The following is a 13,393-nucleotide window of genomic DNA, read 5'->3' on the forward strand; positions in this document are numbered from 1 at the left end:
TTGTTTGGGTTCAAGAACTACAATGTGGTTTGAAGCATTGAAGTTAACCAGGATAACAATCCCAAACTACAATCAGCACTGCAAATCACCAATAACTCTACAAAGAGTAAGCAAAAAATCCCCCAAATAAACAAACAAAAAAGAAACCCCAACCAGAAACCAAAAACAAAACAAAAAAACCAAGCCCAAACAAAACCAATAATTTGAGCACTGTTTTATTTAAAATAAGCAAGATACCAACACACCTGCTAAATAGTCTCCAAAACTGTTGTGCAGTTTTTCCCTCATGCTGCTTACCTGCAGATGGAGTACTGGGGTTTATCCCTATAAAGCACTGAGATGATTTAAAGAGAACTTTGATGGCACATCAAACTGGGATCATGACCTTACTTAAAATCCATGTATGGAACAGGACAAGGTTTCTAAGCTTCATATTTTATGAGACTAATATCAAGGGGGAAATCAGACAAATTATTGGGCACACAGCCATTTTTCAAACTCTACTTGTTGACCTAAGAGAAAATATTTCATCTATATGAAGCTTGTAATGGTTCAGTTCTAAAAGCATGGAAACACTGCCAGAGATAAAATTCCCGAAATTGAGGAGTCCTGGCAAAAAAAGAAGCTTAACATCCATGGAAAATTGATTAATCCCTGTAATCCCTGTAGCATAGCCAGAAACCCCTCTGCATGTGTTCTTTCTCTTCATGTTTGCATACCTGTCTCTATTATGTTCATTCAGTCTACGGAAATGTGGGCATTCAGAGGAAATACAGTAAAAAAAAAAAAAAAAAAAAAAAAAAAAAAAAAAAAAAAATTCAGGTCTTACCAGGGCATTTTTTAAGCATATGTTCTGCTTCCGTAGCTGTGATCTGGGAGACTGTGGTGAACACATGGGCACAATGCACAGATGCCCGTTCCATACAGTACCGATGGTAAATCTGCCTCTCTCCAGCCTCCTTGTCAATGTCAAACTGTTAAATAATGAAACAAACAAAAAAGACACCTGTGTGACATGACCATCAAACTGTCTCCCTCAGGGAAGGTTTCTCCTGCTAGGTTCCATTTCCCCAGGGAATGAGAACCACGTGATTATGGTGCTGTTTTGTCATCCTGGTGTTTGAACTATTTTATCAACTTCAAGGAGTTTGAAAGAGCATGAGAGTTCTCAGATCCTGCTTGTTCCTGAAAAAATGGCAGCTCTGCATGGGAGGAAATCTAGATTAACGATCCCATGAAAGGTAAGGATCTGTGGAATTTGGCCTGCTGGCTGGCAATGTATCATGTTGCAGCTTCTACGGGCTTGTTGGAAAACTTGGGAGAGCGGGGAGGTTGCTGGTAGCTGAAGGAGAGAGAAGCAAAAAGGAATTGGGATGAGGACAGAACCTGGGGACTTGGTAGAGTGGTGGGAATCACAGGTAGGCAAGAGAGAAGTGGAGAGAGAGGATATAAAGACTCAGTCACAAATCCCAAGGGAACAAAGAAAATAGAAAATGAGATATTTTCTGACACTCAGAGATGTTCTTCCTCCAACTCTGCTACTGTTATTTGCTGCTTCTTATACTTCAGTTTGAACTCCCTTAATTTTTAGAGGCAGATGCAAGTTAAACTGCTAGGTAAGACATTCCAAACACCCAAGTACTCCTAAATCACCTTTAAATCTTGCTGCTACCCTTTTTTAAAACTGAGCTTATGTTATCCTGTTGCAAAGAAAATGCACAATTCCCTTGAGGACACGCTTAAAGGTTCAAATGTTCACTAACAGTATCCACTGCAAAATCGCTACAACATAGTCTAAAAAAGGTGTCAATGCTTTCAATTAAATCACAATCCTCTTACTCTTCCATGATGTTTCACTTCTGGAAACAGAAGTCTTGAGCCCCTAAGGTCAACAGTATGGACACCCAATGGCCTGTGTGAGTTTCACAGAGGGTCACGACAACTCTCAGTGAGCTCTGTCATGATCACTGCCTAATGCTGCCTGCACAGCCTGATTTTGATTGCATTTGACTGTGTAACTTCAGTGACCATAATAGATTTAACCCTTATCACAGGCAGGGCAGGCAGCACTGTCTATAGTTAGGACTGTGTGACCCCTACCATGGCCAGCTGCTTTTAGCACTTTAGAACTTGGGCAGAAGTAAAGCTATTTAGACTGTGACCTGTCCTGCAAAGCTTAATGCTGGTACAGAACACACTGTGAGAAAGTTGATGCAATGTGAACCATTTTGGGGAACTACAGTGAAGCAAACAACTTCTTATTTTCAATTAGATAGGTATAGACACAGATGTAGATATAGATATCTTATAACTGCTTTCCTGAGAAAATGAATTGCTTTTAGCGGCTTTAATTCTGCAGTGGTGCTACACTACTTGTGGGAAAGTGGCTTCCATTGTGTTAGTTGAAAGTGCCAATCTAACCACTCTAGTGTGACCAAAAAAAGGACTCTTGAAAAATCTCAGCTGAAAACTTCCAAAGAAACTAGATGCTTTATTCTGGTATTGATGATCCTCTATATCAAGAGCTTTTCTACATTTGCCAAATACAATTTACCACATAATGTGCTAAATATTATGATACCATTTTCTCAGTTGTATCCTCATATATCGTCTTTTCTGCATTCCCCATGAGAATTTTAGAGCATGAAATACAAAGGATGATATTTTCTCTGAAACATTCATCTCATTTCCCACAGAAATCGAGTGGCACAAAGAGCACAAAGAAGAGAAAAATAAAGGGGAATTCATTCACATATAGTGCCAGGTCTCAGCATCGTCCTTGGCTTACACTAAACTGATTCACAAGCAGCTCTTAACTGCATATTTGATTGCCTAAACATTCTCTGCAATAAAGGTACAAAATGGGACAGTTCTTTAGCATGCTAGACAAACACATGAATGGGATGGGCACAACTACAGAACCATGCAAGTCTTTTCAAACACATCTGGCTTTCTAGTAAAAATACTTTTGAAATTGCTAGCAAACAAATAGTTGGTCAAACTTCAAAGGCCTTTTTGTTCTCTTTTCCCTTTCTCAGCAAGAATGGGTTTTAATTACAAAATGTGATTAAAAATTAAATTTGGGACATGCTCACCAACTGTTGATAAAGACTCCCTGTAACACTGCTGGGACAAAGGTTGATAAAAAGATTGTTAAGCACTATGACTTATTTCTAGTTAACTTTTATTTCTTTGGTTTCATGAAAAGACTTTACGTATTTAACACATATCGGTGCTTATTTCTTGATTGCTATTCATTTTTCCATCTTTTATAAATGGGAAGCATTTTATTTTGCATATGCTTGTGGAGCTTTTGGCATGTTTTTGCAAAGGTACACAATTCCACATCTGTTAGGAAGTACAAACAGAGGCCACAGGATTCTCACATTTCATTTGCTCTCACTCTCCAGCAGCTTCCAGCACCAATCAGTAAAGCAAGACCTTGACGTTTGACCTCAGTGTGGAGTAAGAGCTGTGCACTTCTGAGCAGGCTAGACACGCAACATCAGAGAAGAGCCTTAGCCAAGTTGAAGGGCAGGTTAAATGAAAATTAATTGATGAGACAGTGCAGGTGACAAATTTAACCCACCTAGTCCTGTGCAAAGACAGCTGAGCCTGCTCTGACAATCTCCAGAGTCAGAGGCACTGTGGGGCATGGGACAATGTGCTGAAACCAGCAGGACACCAGGGCAGCTCCTCACTCCCAACCCAATGTTCCTGCTCAACACTGAGCCCTGCTCTCTATCCAGCCCAGCTCAGGCACCTGTGAACTCTGTTCCATATCCTTTGTGTTCAGCCAAAGCAAAGCGAGATTCCCCGTCAAGTGCGTCACACCTGCTTTTGTTTGTTTGCTGTTATCAGCAAATTGGAACACTAGCTAAGCCACGGATCACAGCTGCATGAAGAGAAAAAAAACCTAAGTCAGATGAACTGTTTACAGAACCCTTTAGGGTAGAAGAGGCTCTTAAGATCCTTCAGTCCAACCATTTCAGTGGTATTTAAAGACCAACAACTTCAATATCCACTTGCCTGTAAATTTATTGGAAGCTCCTCTCCTTCCCTAACTGGTAGAAACCAAGCAGATTATTAGAATTTACAAGATGGCAAGAATTAGAAGGGGAAATTACTCCTTTATAAGGCCACTCTAATTTCAAAGCAAAAGATGAAGATGTTCCACAGGTGTAATGCTTTGGAGTAAAATTTGCATTTGCTGCAGTGCAATTCTGAGGGAAAATTTTGGGTTGTTTCTGTCTTTTCTATGGATCTATGTAATGAGCATAACATCTCACTGACCTCTTAAAGTTCAGTCTTAGGGGGCACAGCAGGTAATCACTGAGCCTCCCAGCATGACATTCTGAACTTTGAATGAAAAAGAAGAGAATATTAAGCAGTTATGTTTCTTCTGGAAACAGTTACTGAAGTAGTAAACTCAAATCAGCCATTCCTACTTTAAAATTGTAAAGACAAATTGCAAAGTATTTCCAAAACCAAAGAATCATTTGAGAGTGGAAAAGGAGGAAGGACTATGTTAGCCGTCTAAATTCTTGTCTGAAAGAAAGAGAAATTATTTGTCACAGTCTACAAAGAATGTCTAGATACTGATATTAGGCTATGCTCTCCTAATGAAAAAAAAAAAAAAGTATGGTGAAAACCAACAGAAGTTAAACCAATACAAATTCAAACTGGAATTAATAGATGTAATTTTCCTAAATAAAACATTACAACACCTTAGCAGAAATAATACAGACTACCCTCACCATTTAAACCTTACCTCAAGAGTGGATAATACCGCTATAAATATTTTGTAATTCAAATAAAAGGTACAGGTTTAATGCCTGGGGATTTTAATCAGAGGACAAAATAATCTTTCTTGTTCTTTTAAAACAGTGGTGTACACTCAAGTTCAAAGTGATTCTGCAGGGCCAAGGAACAGTCAGAGACTGGTTTGAAGTTTAAATTCCTTACTGACTAAAAGGTAGAATGGAAACATTTTTGCTTCCAGCATAATCTCACTGGCTGCTGCTGTCTGAATTAGTTAAGAACCACTCCCTTAAAATCCAGTTTACATCAAATTTACCTCCAATTGACTGTTGCCTTGTGTAAAGAGAACTTTCTGGTATAGCTCTGCCAGGCCAAAAGAGAATGAAATTTAGATTTCCTGGCTTAAATTAGATTTCCATCAGCTACTCTGCTGCCAAAGTGGATTAGCTGTGTGTAACAGTGAGCTTGGTGACAAACTGGATGGTACAGCACTAAGTGGAGTGAGATATTGTCAGCAAAAAACTCTTGACTATTCATTTTCATTGGGATTTTTAGTACTTTTCCTTTTAGAATTCTTGGGACAGGATTTTCCACCACCTTGCAAAAGGGATTCAGCTGCACCTGCATTAGCTGAATGAAAATATTCCAAGTTCTAAACAGAAGTGTTACACATCAGCAGGGCAACCTAAGGAAAAGGCAATGAAGACTATGACTAACCTTTTTTTCCTTCTCCTTTTCTCATTAAACTCAAAGTGTTTTTCTAGTAAGAAGCATCAGAGGCCGAACCACACAAACTTCTCCAGGATGCCAGGCCAGTGGTCCCAAAAATAATTTCAGATGATGACCTCTCAGATGAAATTCCAGGTTAAATCATTTTCCAAAATGAGCTGTTTATTCACCCAGGAACTTGTTTGGATCATCGGTGTCTCAGTGAATTTATGAAAGGTGCTGGTCTATTTAAAACTCAAGACGCATGAAAGGATACAAAAAAATCCCCATGCAAAACAAACAAAAAAAACTGAATCAGTCCCCTCAAACAAGGGAAAAACAATAACAGATTAACATTCTCAATCTTCAACTGAGAAGCCAATTCCTCCTGAGGAGAGAAAGGCTCCACAGACTCAGAGATTTTTTTCACAGAAATTCCTAACTTGTAGCAATTTTGCTTCAGTTTATCTTGGCATGAAAACAAGCCAAGCCATTATGTGAAACATAATTTCACACACCAATGTAAAAGCCACACTGGACATGGAGAAAATGGGAAAATGCCCTGTTATCTGGACTATTGAGACATACAAAAGTTCTTAAACTTCTATTGGGAGTTAAACTCATAAAAAACCCTGCTTGATATTGAAATTGGGAAGTGTTGAGTTTGGAAGAGTTCAGAACAGTAACCCATATGTTTAGTGAGCAGTCCCTGGCCCAGTCATCTACCCAGGGTTCTTCAAATAATTAAAAGTATATAAAAATAAAGACACCGCCAGTTACTGTACATGTCACCCCATTTTGTTCTTTTGGCTTTCCCTCCCTTCCTTCCTCCAGGATGAGAGTGAATGAAATGTGAATCTAAGTACTAAAATATGCACTAAATAGTAACATGACAGTGGTATTTCTGGTTGCCACTGTGCTCCTGAACACCTGCTAAGATTTTAACACCCAGATTCTCACTGGAGCAGAGGCAGATAGATTCCAGCCAGTTCAGATGAACTGAGTTAAAACTGTAAGAATATAAGAATTGTATAAGCTCAAACCTTAACCACAGAATGATTAAGGCTGGAAAAGACCTCCAAGACCACTGTGTCCAACCGTTGACGAATCACCACCTTGTCAACTGAAGCACAGCCCTGAGTGCCATGTCCAGTTGCTAAGCTGTAATGCTGCCTAAGATCCAGGATCCCATCTCTGACTGAGGCAAATAGCAGATGGCTCAGGAAGAGGTCAGGACTCGCACAACATTACAGTCTTACATCCACAATGCACCCTCTCATTTTCCAACCATCCACAGCTCTCCTGTACTAGGCTGACTGGGTTTGTAACCCCCGAGAAAATGTCCTCTTACAGATTACAGGCTGACTTGTGCCCTCAGCTCATGGAACAGGGAGTTTTGGTAGCCTACAGCTCAGGACTCTGCTGATCTTGCATCTTCTAGCCCTGCTTATCTATGGGAATGGTTTGACAGTGCAGTGGGAGAGTCCTGCACTGTGTGGGCAGTGTAGAACTGTCTACCAGGGGTCCTAACTCAGCATTTTGTGGACTGTGTTGAGGACTCGAAACAAAGACATGAGGTTTCCTCTTCTTTCTGTATGAGCTGTACATGCCTGATTGTGTCAGGCACAAAAAGGCCACACACTTTCATTCTGTGCTGCAGCCATCTTTCTGTGACGTCTGGCACAACACATCCTGCAGCTGCATCCTTCCCCCCATCTCAGCTGCTGCCTGGTGGGAACACCGGTCAAACATGAGAACTTAATCATACTTCAAAGGAAAACATTTATGCAATAGCACTGAAACAGGAAACCCAGCTATTTTTGGGGTGGGAGGGGGTGAAATGCTCTAAAAAAATATTGCTTCCTCCAAAGATTAAACATTAGGAAGCCCTAAAGAATCTTCTTCACTAAGAAAATTGCTTGCTTGACGTAAATAGTTTGCTGCTAGAAGGCAACAACAAGAATATGTCTGAAGATCTAGCTGTTATTTAATTATGGTATTTGAGATCAAGCTCTTGTGTCTCAGCTGACTTTTGGGCCAACGTGACCTTTACACAGACAAAGAAGCTGTCACTAAGATAGTTAACTTTTCCAGGAAGAGTTTTAGCATCCTCTAGAAATATTAAACAATGGTAGAACAGCTTGACACCATTTCCTCTATTAGTACCTTTAAATGTCACCCCAAAGAGGGTATAAAGCATTACGGCCTAAAATCCACAATTTCCTTCCCTTAAATATTATTTACAGTCATTTGGAATTATATTTGAAATTGATACTTATGTTTCATTCCACATATTCTTAGAATAAAGTCTGAATAGACATTTCGGTATTTGTGACATAGCTGACGGTTACCAATGGGATTTGTGAGGCTTTGCAGGATGGACAGTGCTTTCACACATAAAGGTGTTCATGTCATGTGGGGACAGAAAAAATTATATTAATACTATGGCTAGTTTATAAATATATTAAAGTCTGCAGGTTTAGGCAGATGTGAGATCATTAGCTTTCCTTTTGAGTACACAGACAAGGGTGAGGCCCCCAAAAGTATTCATGAAGAGAAAAAAAACAGTTGCTTTGAGGAAAAAAAAGACTACTTTCCAGACTGCTTGCAGCTCACTCAATTAACCAGAATCAAAACAAACCATTCTATATTATACACACAGAGAGACTATTAGTGAGCAGGGATGTCTGGTCTCCTACACAGCAGGACTGTGATGTTCATGCTGCCTTATTAATGCACCTAACAACCATAACTAACTTAGGAGTCTAGGAGAGATGATTTACAAGGGCTTGGAGCGACAGGACAAGGGGGAATGGCTTCAGAATGACAGAAAGCAGGTTTAGATGGGATATGACAAAGAAATTTTTCCCTGTGAGGGTGGTGAGGCCCTGGCACAGGTTGCCCAGAGCAGCTGTGGCTGCCCCATCCCTGGCAGTGTCCAAGGTCAGGTTGAACGGGGCTTGGAGCAACCTGGGATAGTGGAAGGCATCCCTGCCCATGGCAGGGGTTGGAATGAGATGATGTTTACCAAAAAAACCCTAAACCATTTCATGATTCTCTGAATCAGGCCAGCAGCACACAACTGCTTAGGCCTTGTCTTTGGAAAACACAGCTCCCCAACATGTCAAGCTTCAAACATCCAACTGAAAATTACCAACCATGTAATTTTCTTCACTGATTTCAGCCAAGGAAGTGCATGAACAATGTGGTTATTTTATCTACCTCTACTTTCACTAAGTGCTGGAATGGAAAACCCCCTTGAATTCAAGTTTGTTTGTGACCATATGAGAAATCCCAAATCATGCAAAGTATCCCAATGAGGGCAGTGCTAAAAACATTTTGGTCCTTGAAACATTGGTTTGTGTTATGCTTTGAGTGGAAAGAGAACAGTGAAAATCAAAACCAATAGACAGTTTACACACATTCCAAGAAACACACGTGAGTCTCCTGAACTCAGAAAGTACTTCCTATATTTGCCAGTTACAAATTAGGCCTAACCTGAAATGCTTGAAATTAGGACTCACTGTGGTTTGTAAAAATTAAGAAACAGGCTGGGGGAAAAAAACCTCAAAGCAACCATCATCCACTGCAATTCTGGGGTATTTTTCGCAAGAGGAGGGCTATTGGTTATTTTTTCTACTGTGCTACATTAGAAAGAGCGTTGTGAGGCTGCACCTGAAGGGTCAGATGTTGCCTACCTGAATTGGTTTTACTAGTTTCCACTGAGTTTTCAGACCTGTCAGATGAGACAAAGGCACTCATGCCTAGACACTTCATGACCTTACAAATACCATTTCTCATGCTCTGGAATCAACAACCAGCTCTGGGTCAGTCATAAGCAATCACACAAGACAGAAAATGCAATAAATGGTTTAACACAATAAACAGAAAGGGAGCCAGGAGATGATTAGCTAAACAAAACAGAGAAGAATGAGAAAAATGTCTCTTACCTGGTCCAGATTGTTGTAAAAGTCAATACTGGCTGCACACAAGTATCTCCCAAGCAGAGTTGCATGGGTAGTAAAAATCGTGGCGACAGGAAGTTTCTGTGATCGAGACAGGATTAAACCCACTCCTGCCTGCCACTCGTGGAAGTGGGCAATTATATTGGGTTTGTCATCAAACTGACAGGAAAGCTGAAAATAGAAAGAAATACATGAAACATACATTATCCTGTCCATCTTCCCAGCCCCAGAGAACTTTTTTTTTTTTTTTTGGTGAAGCCTTCTGTATGCTTGCGTTCCTTCCTGTGACAAAACAGTACCATTTTAAGAGGACATGTGCCTTGATTTCCATCAGCCCTAATTCTTAGCCCAAGAAAAAAGTGTGCCTCTCTAGTGCCTCAGAACAGACCCCTTTCTAGAGTGTCAGAGGGTTCTGGCAAGCACAGTCACTCAGACTCCACGCTGGGCAGCCCCACTGCCCTTCTGGAAAAATATAGCCGAATGACCACTAAACAATTAAGTTTTAAATACAAATTTGATCTACACTGAGATCAACTTCCTAAAAATCTTGGTTTTCAAACTGGAGAACAGGAACCACATTCCAAGGTGGTTTTGGTGTGGAAATCTCTAGATTTAAAAACTGTACCTCTTTCAAAAACCAGGCTGTTAATGATCCAAAGATCACAGCATCATTGGCTTCTCGGTCATGAAAAGGGATCCCTATGTTGCTGACTTCCCAAAATCCACTTTTCCACTTGTCCAGGTTCCAAGCTGCTGATCCTATATCAAACAGTAAGACATATGGGCTGCCCTCTATCAGCCATCTTCCAAAAAAGACCTATGGAAAAGAGGCAAGGATAAGAAGGATAGAAAGAAAATGTTAAAGTGAATGTAAAGGCCAGTTAGCACAATGATCTTCATCCATCAAATCTGAAGTATTTCACACTTCAGAATGTGTGTTCACAGTCCTACAACCCAGGACTTGCAGTTTTGTTTGCAAAATACATGGAGCAATATTGAAGCAAATGAAGCTATAATCTTTAGGAACATTTTTTTTTTAAGTCTTTCATTTTAGATTTTCATTGCAATAATACTTTCTTTTCCATGAAAGAAAAAAAAAAATAGGTTAGGAATACTGCACTTGCTTGAATAATGAGGTCTTCTTATTGAAGTATCTATGCCAGTTCTGGTCTTATTTTAAAATTATTCTTTTCTTTCACTCAGATTTGTCTCCAGTCTTTTGCTATTTATGCTAGATTACTGGGGAGAGGTTTTGTAGAACTGATGCTTGGTGCCTGTATCTACTATGACATTTTTTCCTTCTTCCCAAGCAGCACAGAGGGGAAGGATTCCACTTCCATTTGGAAGAGTGGAAGGATCAGTCAAAAGGTATCTCAATACCTAAAAATCACATCAGGCTAAAAATGCAGCTTTCCTGTTTTGTCTCCATTGGTATAATTAAGTATTTCTAAGAGTATTCACAACCTCACTGCCTGCACTGGCCTGCCCAACCCAGGTGGGCCCACACTACAGTCTGCAAAGTCAAATTATTTCACATTAAATCTGCCATCAACATGGCTGGGACCTCAGGGGTTGAACCCAGCCCTGATGCTGCACTGAGCTGAAAAGAGATCAGGTCTTGAAAACAAAAAAGATAAAAGCTTTTGGCCTGTTTTCACAAAAAGTACAAGGCATAACAAAGACAGGTTTGCTCCTTTTCACTCCTCATGTATTTATTTCAGACTGTCGGATTTGCTATTCAGGAAAACGAGGTTAAAAAGCAGGGAACCCAGACTTCATCTAAATACACGGTCAGGTTGGGGCAAGGAACACACCTGACCTGAGACATTTGGAAGCTTTCCTAGGTCCCCTGGTTTAAAACCATCCACTGTGATGAATAAGCAAAATCCAGACATAAATGTTAATAGGATAAGTGCAGCTCCTGGAAACGAAAGCGTCATTATTGGAGATCAAAGCTATATTTGACATCCCTGGGACAGATTTGCTGCTGTATACGAATACTCCAGCAGCACCATGCACATGTTGGGCTGGCAGAGGTGGCTGATTAAATTGGAAAATTTAATTGCTGGAAAAACATAAAGCATTGCAATCAATCTGCCCCACAAGTCTTTAGCTGTTTTCCAGTCACAGAAGTGTTACAGAGGCAACACGGAAAACTTGATCAATCACCTATGAAAATCTGATAAAGACAAGAAATGGCAGATTGGAAATTTCAGTTTGAGCCTGTACAATTCAAGCATCATGTCAGTGTCCCCAGCAGACACCCTCCCAAACTGTGGCACTTACTCATCCAACAAAAAACATCTGCATAACAGGGCATTAGATCCTAAGACCAGCACAACTGCTCTTACAACAGGAGACAACACATTGTCAGTGCCACAGCTGGTGGCAACCCAAGAACTTCAGGAATTTCTACACTGAAGTGTAGAAATCCCCTCAGCAACAGTAAGAATCCACATCTGTTCAGCACACAGTATGAGCAGACAATTTTGCCTCCTGCAAACTGGCATCTCTGAGGGACTCGACACTGAGTCACAGTGCAGGCAAGTTCTACATCTCTGATAAGGACTTAAGAAAGGAGGTCAAATTTAGCATGAGTTACCCTCCGCCCATTTTCAGGTAACCAAAGCTACTTGTAGCTTAAGAACTGCCCATCAACACAGCAGATAATCTATTTCTTTTAGCAGATAATCTTTATAGGAAGATGTTTATTCCTATTTTATTGCTGGAGAAACCAAGCCTCAGAAAGGCCATGAGATCACACAGAAAACACTGGTTAAAAATCATGTTGGAAAGAGAGATTAATCCACTTCTTGTGTCATGGTCTAACCTCTCTTCCCAGGGAACTGACAGCTGGTTGCACTGAAGCGAGGAAGTGGATTCTTTGTCACCTCAGTGCTTTTCTCAAGTCCTTTTCTGGTTTTCAGCTCAGTATTATGCTACATTAGAAAAAATGAGAGGTAATAGAACACTCTTCTCACTCCTATGCAAGAATGTGAAATGTAAGGGCTCAAAGTAAGGTCATATTTTATGTACTAAAATCTCACCGTACTTAGAGACCAGATAAATAAGTCATTAATCCCATTAAGCAGCCTTGCAGATAAATGACTGCTAAAACCCATAATTGGATGAACTGGTTCTTCCTCAAAAATAACCTTTAATGAATTGACTCTGCTGTTCTAACAGTGGATTCTGAGCCTTTCCCATTGTGACATTGACCAGGATTGCTGTGTCAAGTGGAACAACAAGAGCATTAACCCAAACTTTAATCTCCTCAGAGTCAGATTTGTTGCCCTGGGAAGCAGCAGCACATCTGATTTACCTGACACCCTTGGCTTTTCATGGTGTCCATTGCCTTCTTAACTGCAGGGTTTGGAGGTTCAGAGAATTCCACCTGAGTCTTCACATTCTGCTCAAAATAGGGGCCAATCAGGAAATAGTTTTCACCCCATTCATCTGCAGTAGTTTTGGCTTTTGTCTGGATCACAGTGTAAATGCCTCCCACTGCAAAAGAAGATAACAAAGAACAAAAATTAGAAAGGGGCACAGGCCACAGATCTCTGTACTAAGCTCCAACCCATCTGTGGATCAGATACACTGCTAGTTAAATCCCTTCACATATGTAGGCTTTAAGTGAAATCCAGCCTCAATCAAATAAATAGAAGTTCAATCTCTTAAATGGTATCAGAGCTTCACTGTGCAGTTGGGGGATTAAAAGCCCGGGCCTCATACTTCCACTCTCCCATGTCTGATCTTGATTCTGCTGCATCCCAAGCACAGCCTTCTGCTTTTGGTTTATTGCCTTTGTTACAATTTTTAAACCTATTTTTCATCATGTGGTAAGAACTGAGTTTGTTTGACACAAATCACTAAGAGAAGTTGAGGAATTGATTGATTTCATTGACTACTGGCTATAAAAATGGACTTAACCCAATATCCTCAAAGCATAAGGAGCCTTG

General features: G+C 40.3%; 1 protein-coding gene across 1 annotated transcript in view; it reads right to left on the reverse strand.

The window, feature by feature from the left end:
- GYS2 (glycogen synthase 2) overlaps positions 1-13,393 on the reverse strand; it is a 40,867-nt gene that overhangs the window by 19,476 nt on the left and 7,998 nt on the right. The window contains exons 2-5 of the mRNA XM_053978307.1: positions 12,757-12,938; positions 10,060-10,251; positions 9,420-9,605; positions 830-974 (exon numbers count right to left, since the gene is read on the reverse strand). Of these exons, the coding sequence (XP_053834282.1) occupies positions 830-974; positions 9,420-9,605; positions 10,060-10,251; positions 12,757-12,938 (705 nt within the window). The remainder of the gene's footprint in view (positions 1-829; positions 975-9,419; positions 9,606-10,059; positions 10,252-12,756; positions 12,939-13,393) is intronic.

The sequence above is a fragment of the Vidua macroura genome, chromosome 5 (assembly GCF_024509145.1).
Source record: "Vidua macroura isolate BioBank_ID:100142 chromosome 5, ASM2450914v1, whole genome shotgun sequence".
Lineage (NCBI taxonomy): Eukaryota > Metazoa > Chordata > Aves > Passeriformes > Viduidae > Vidua > Vidua macroura.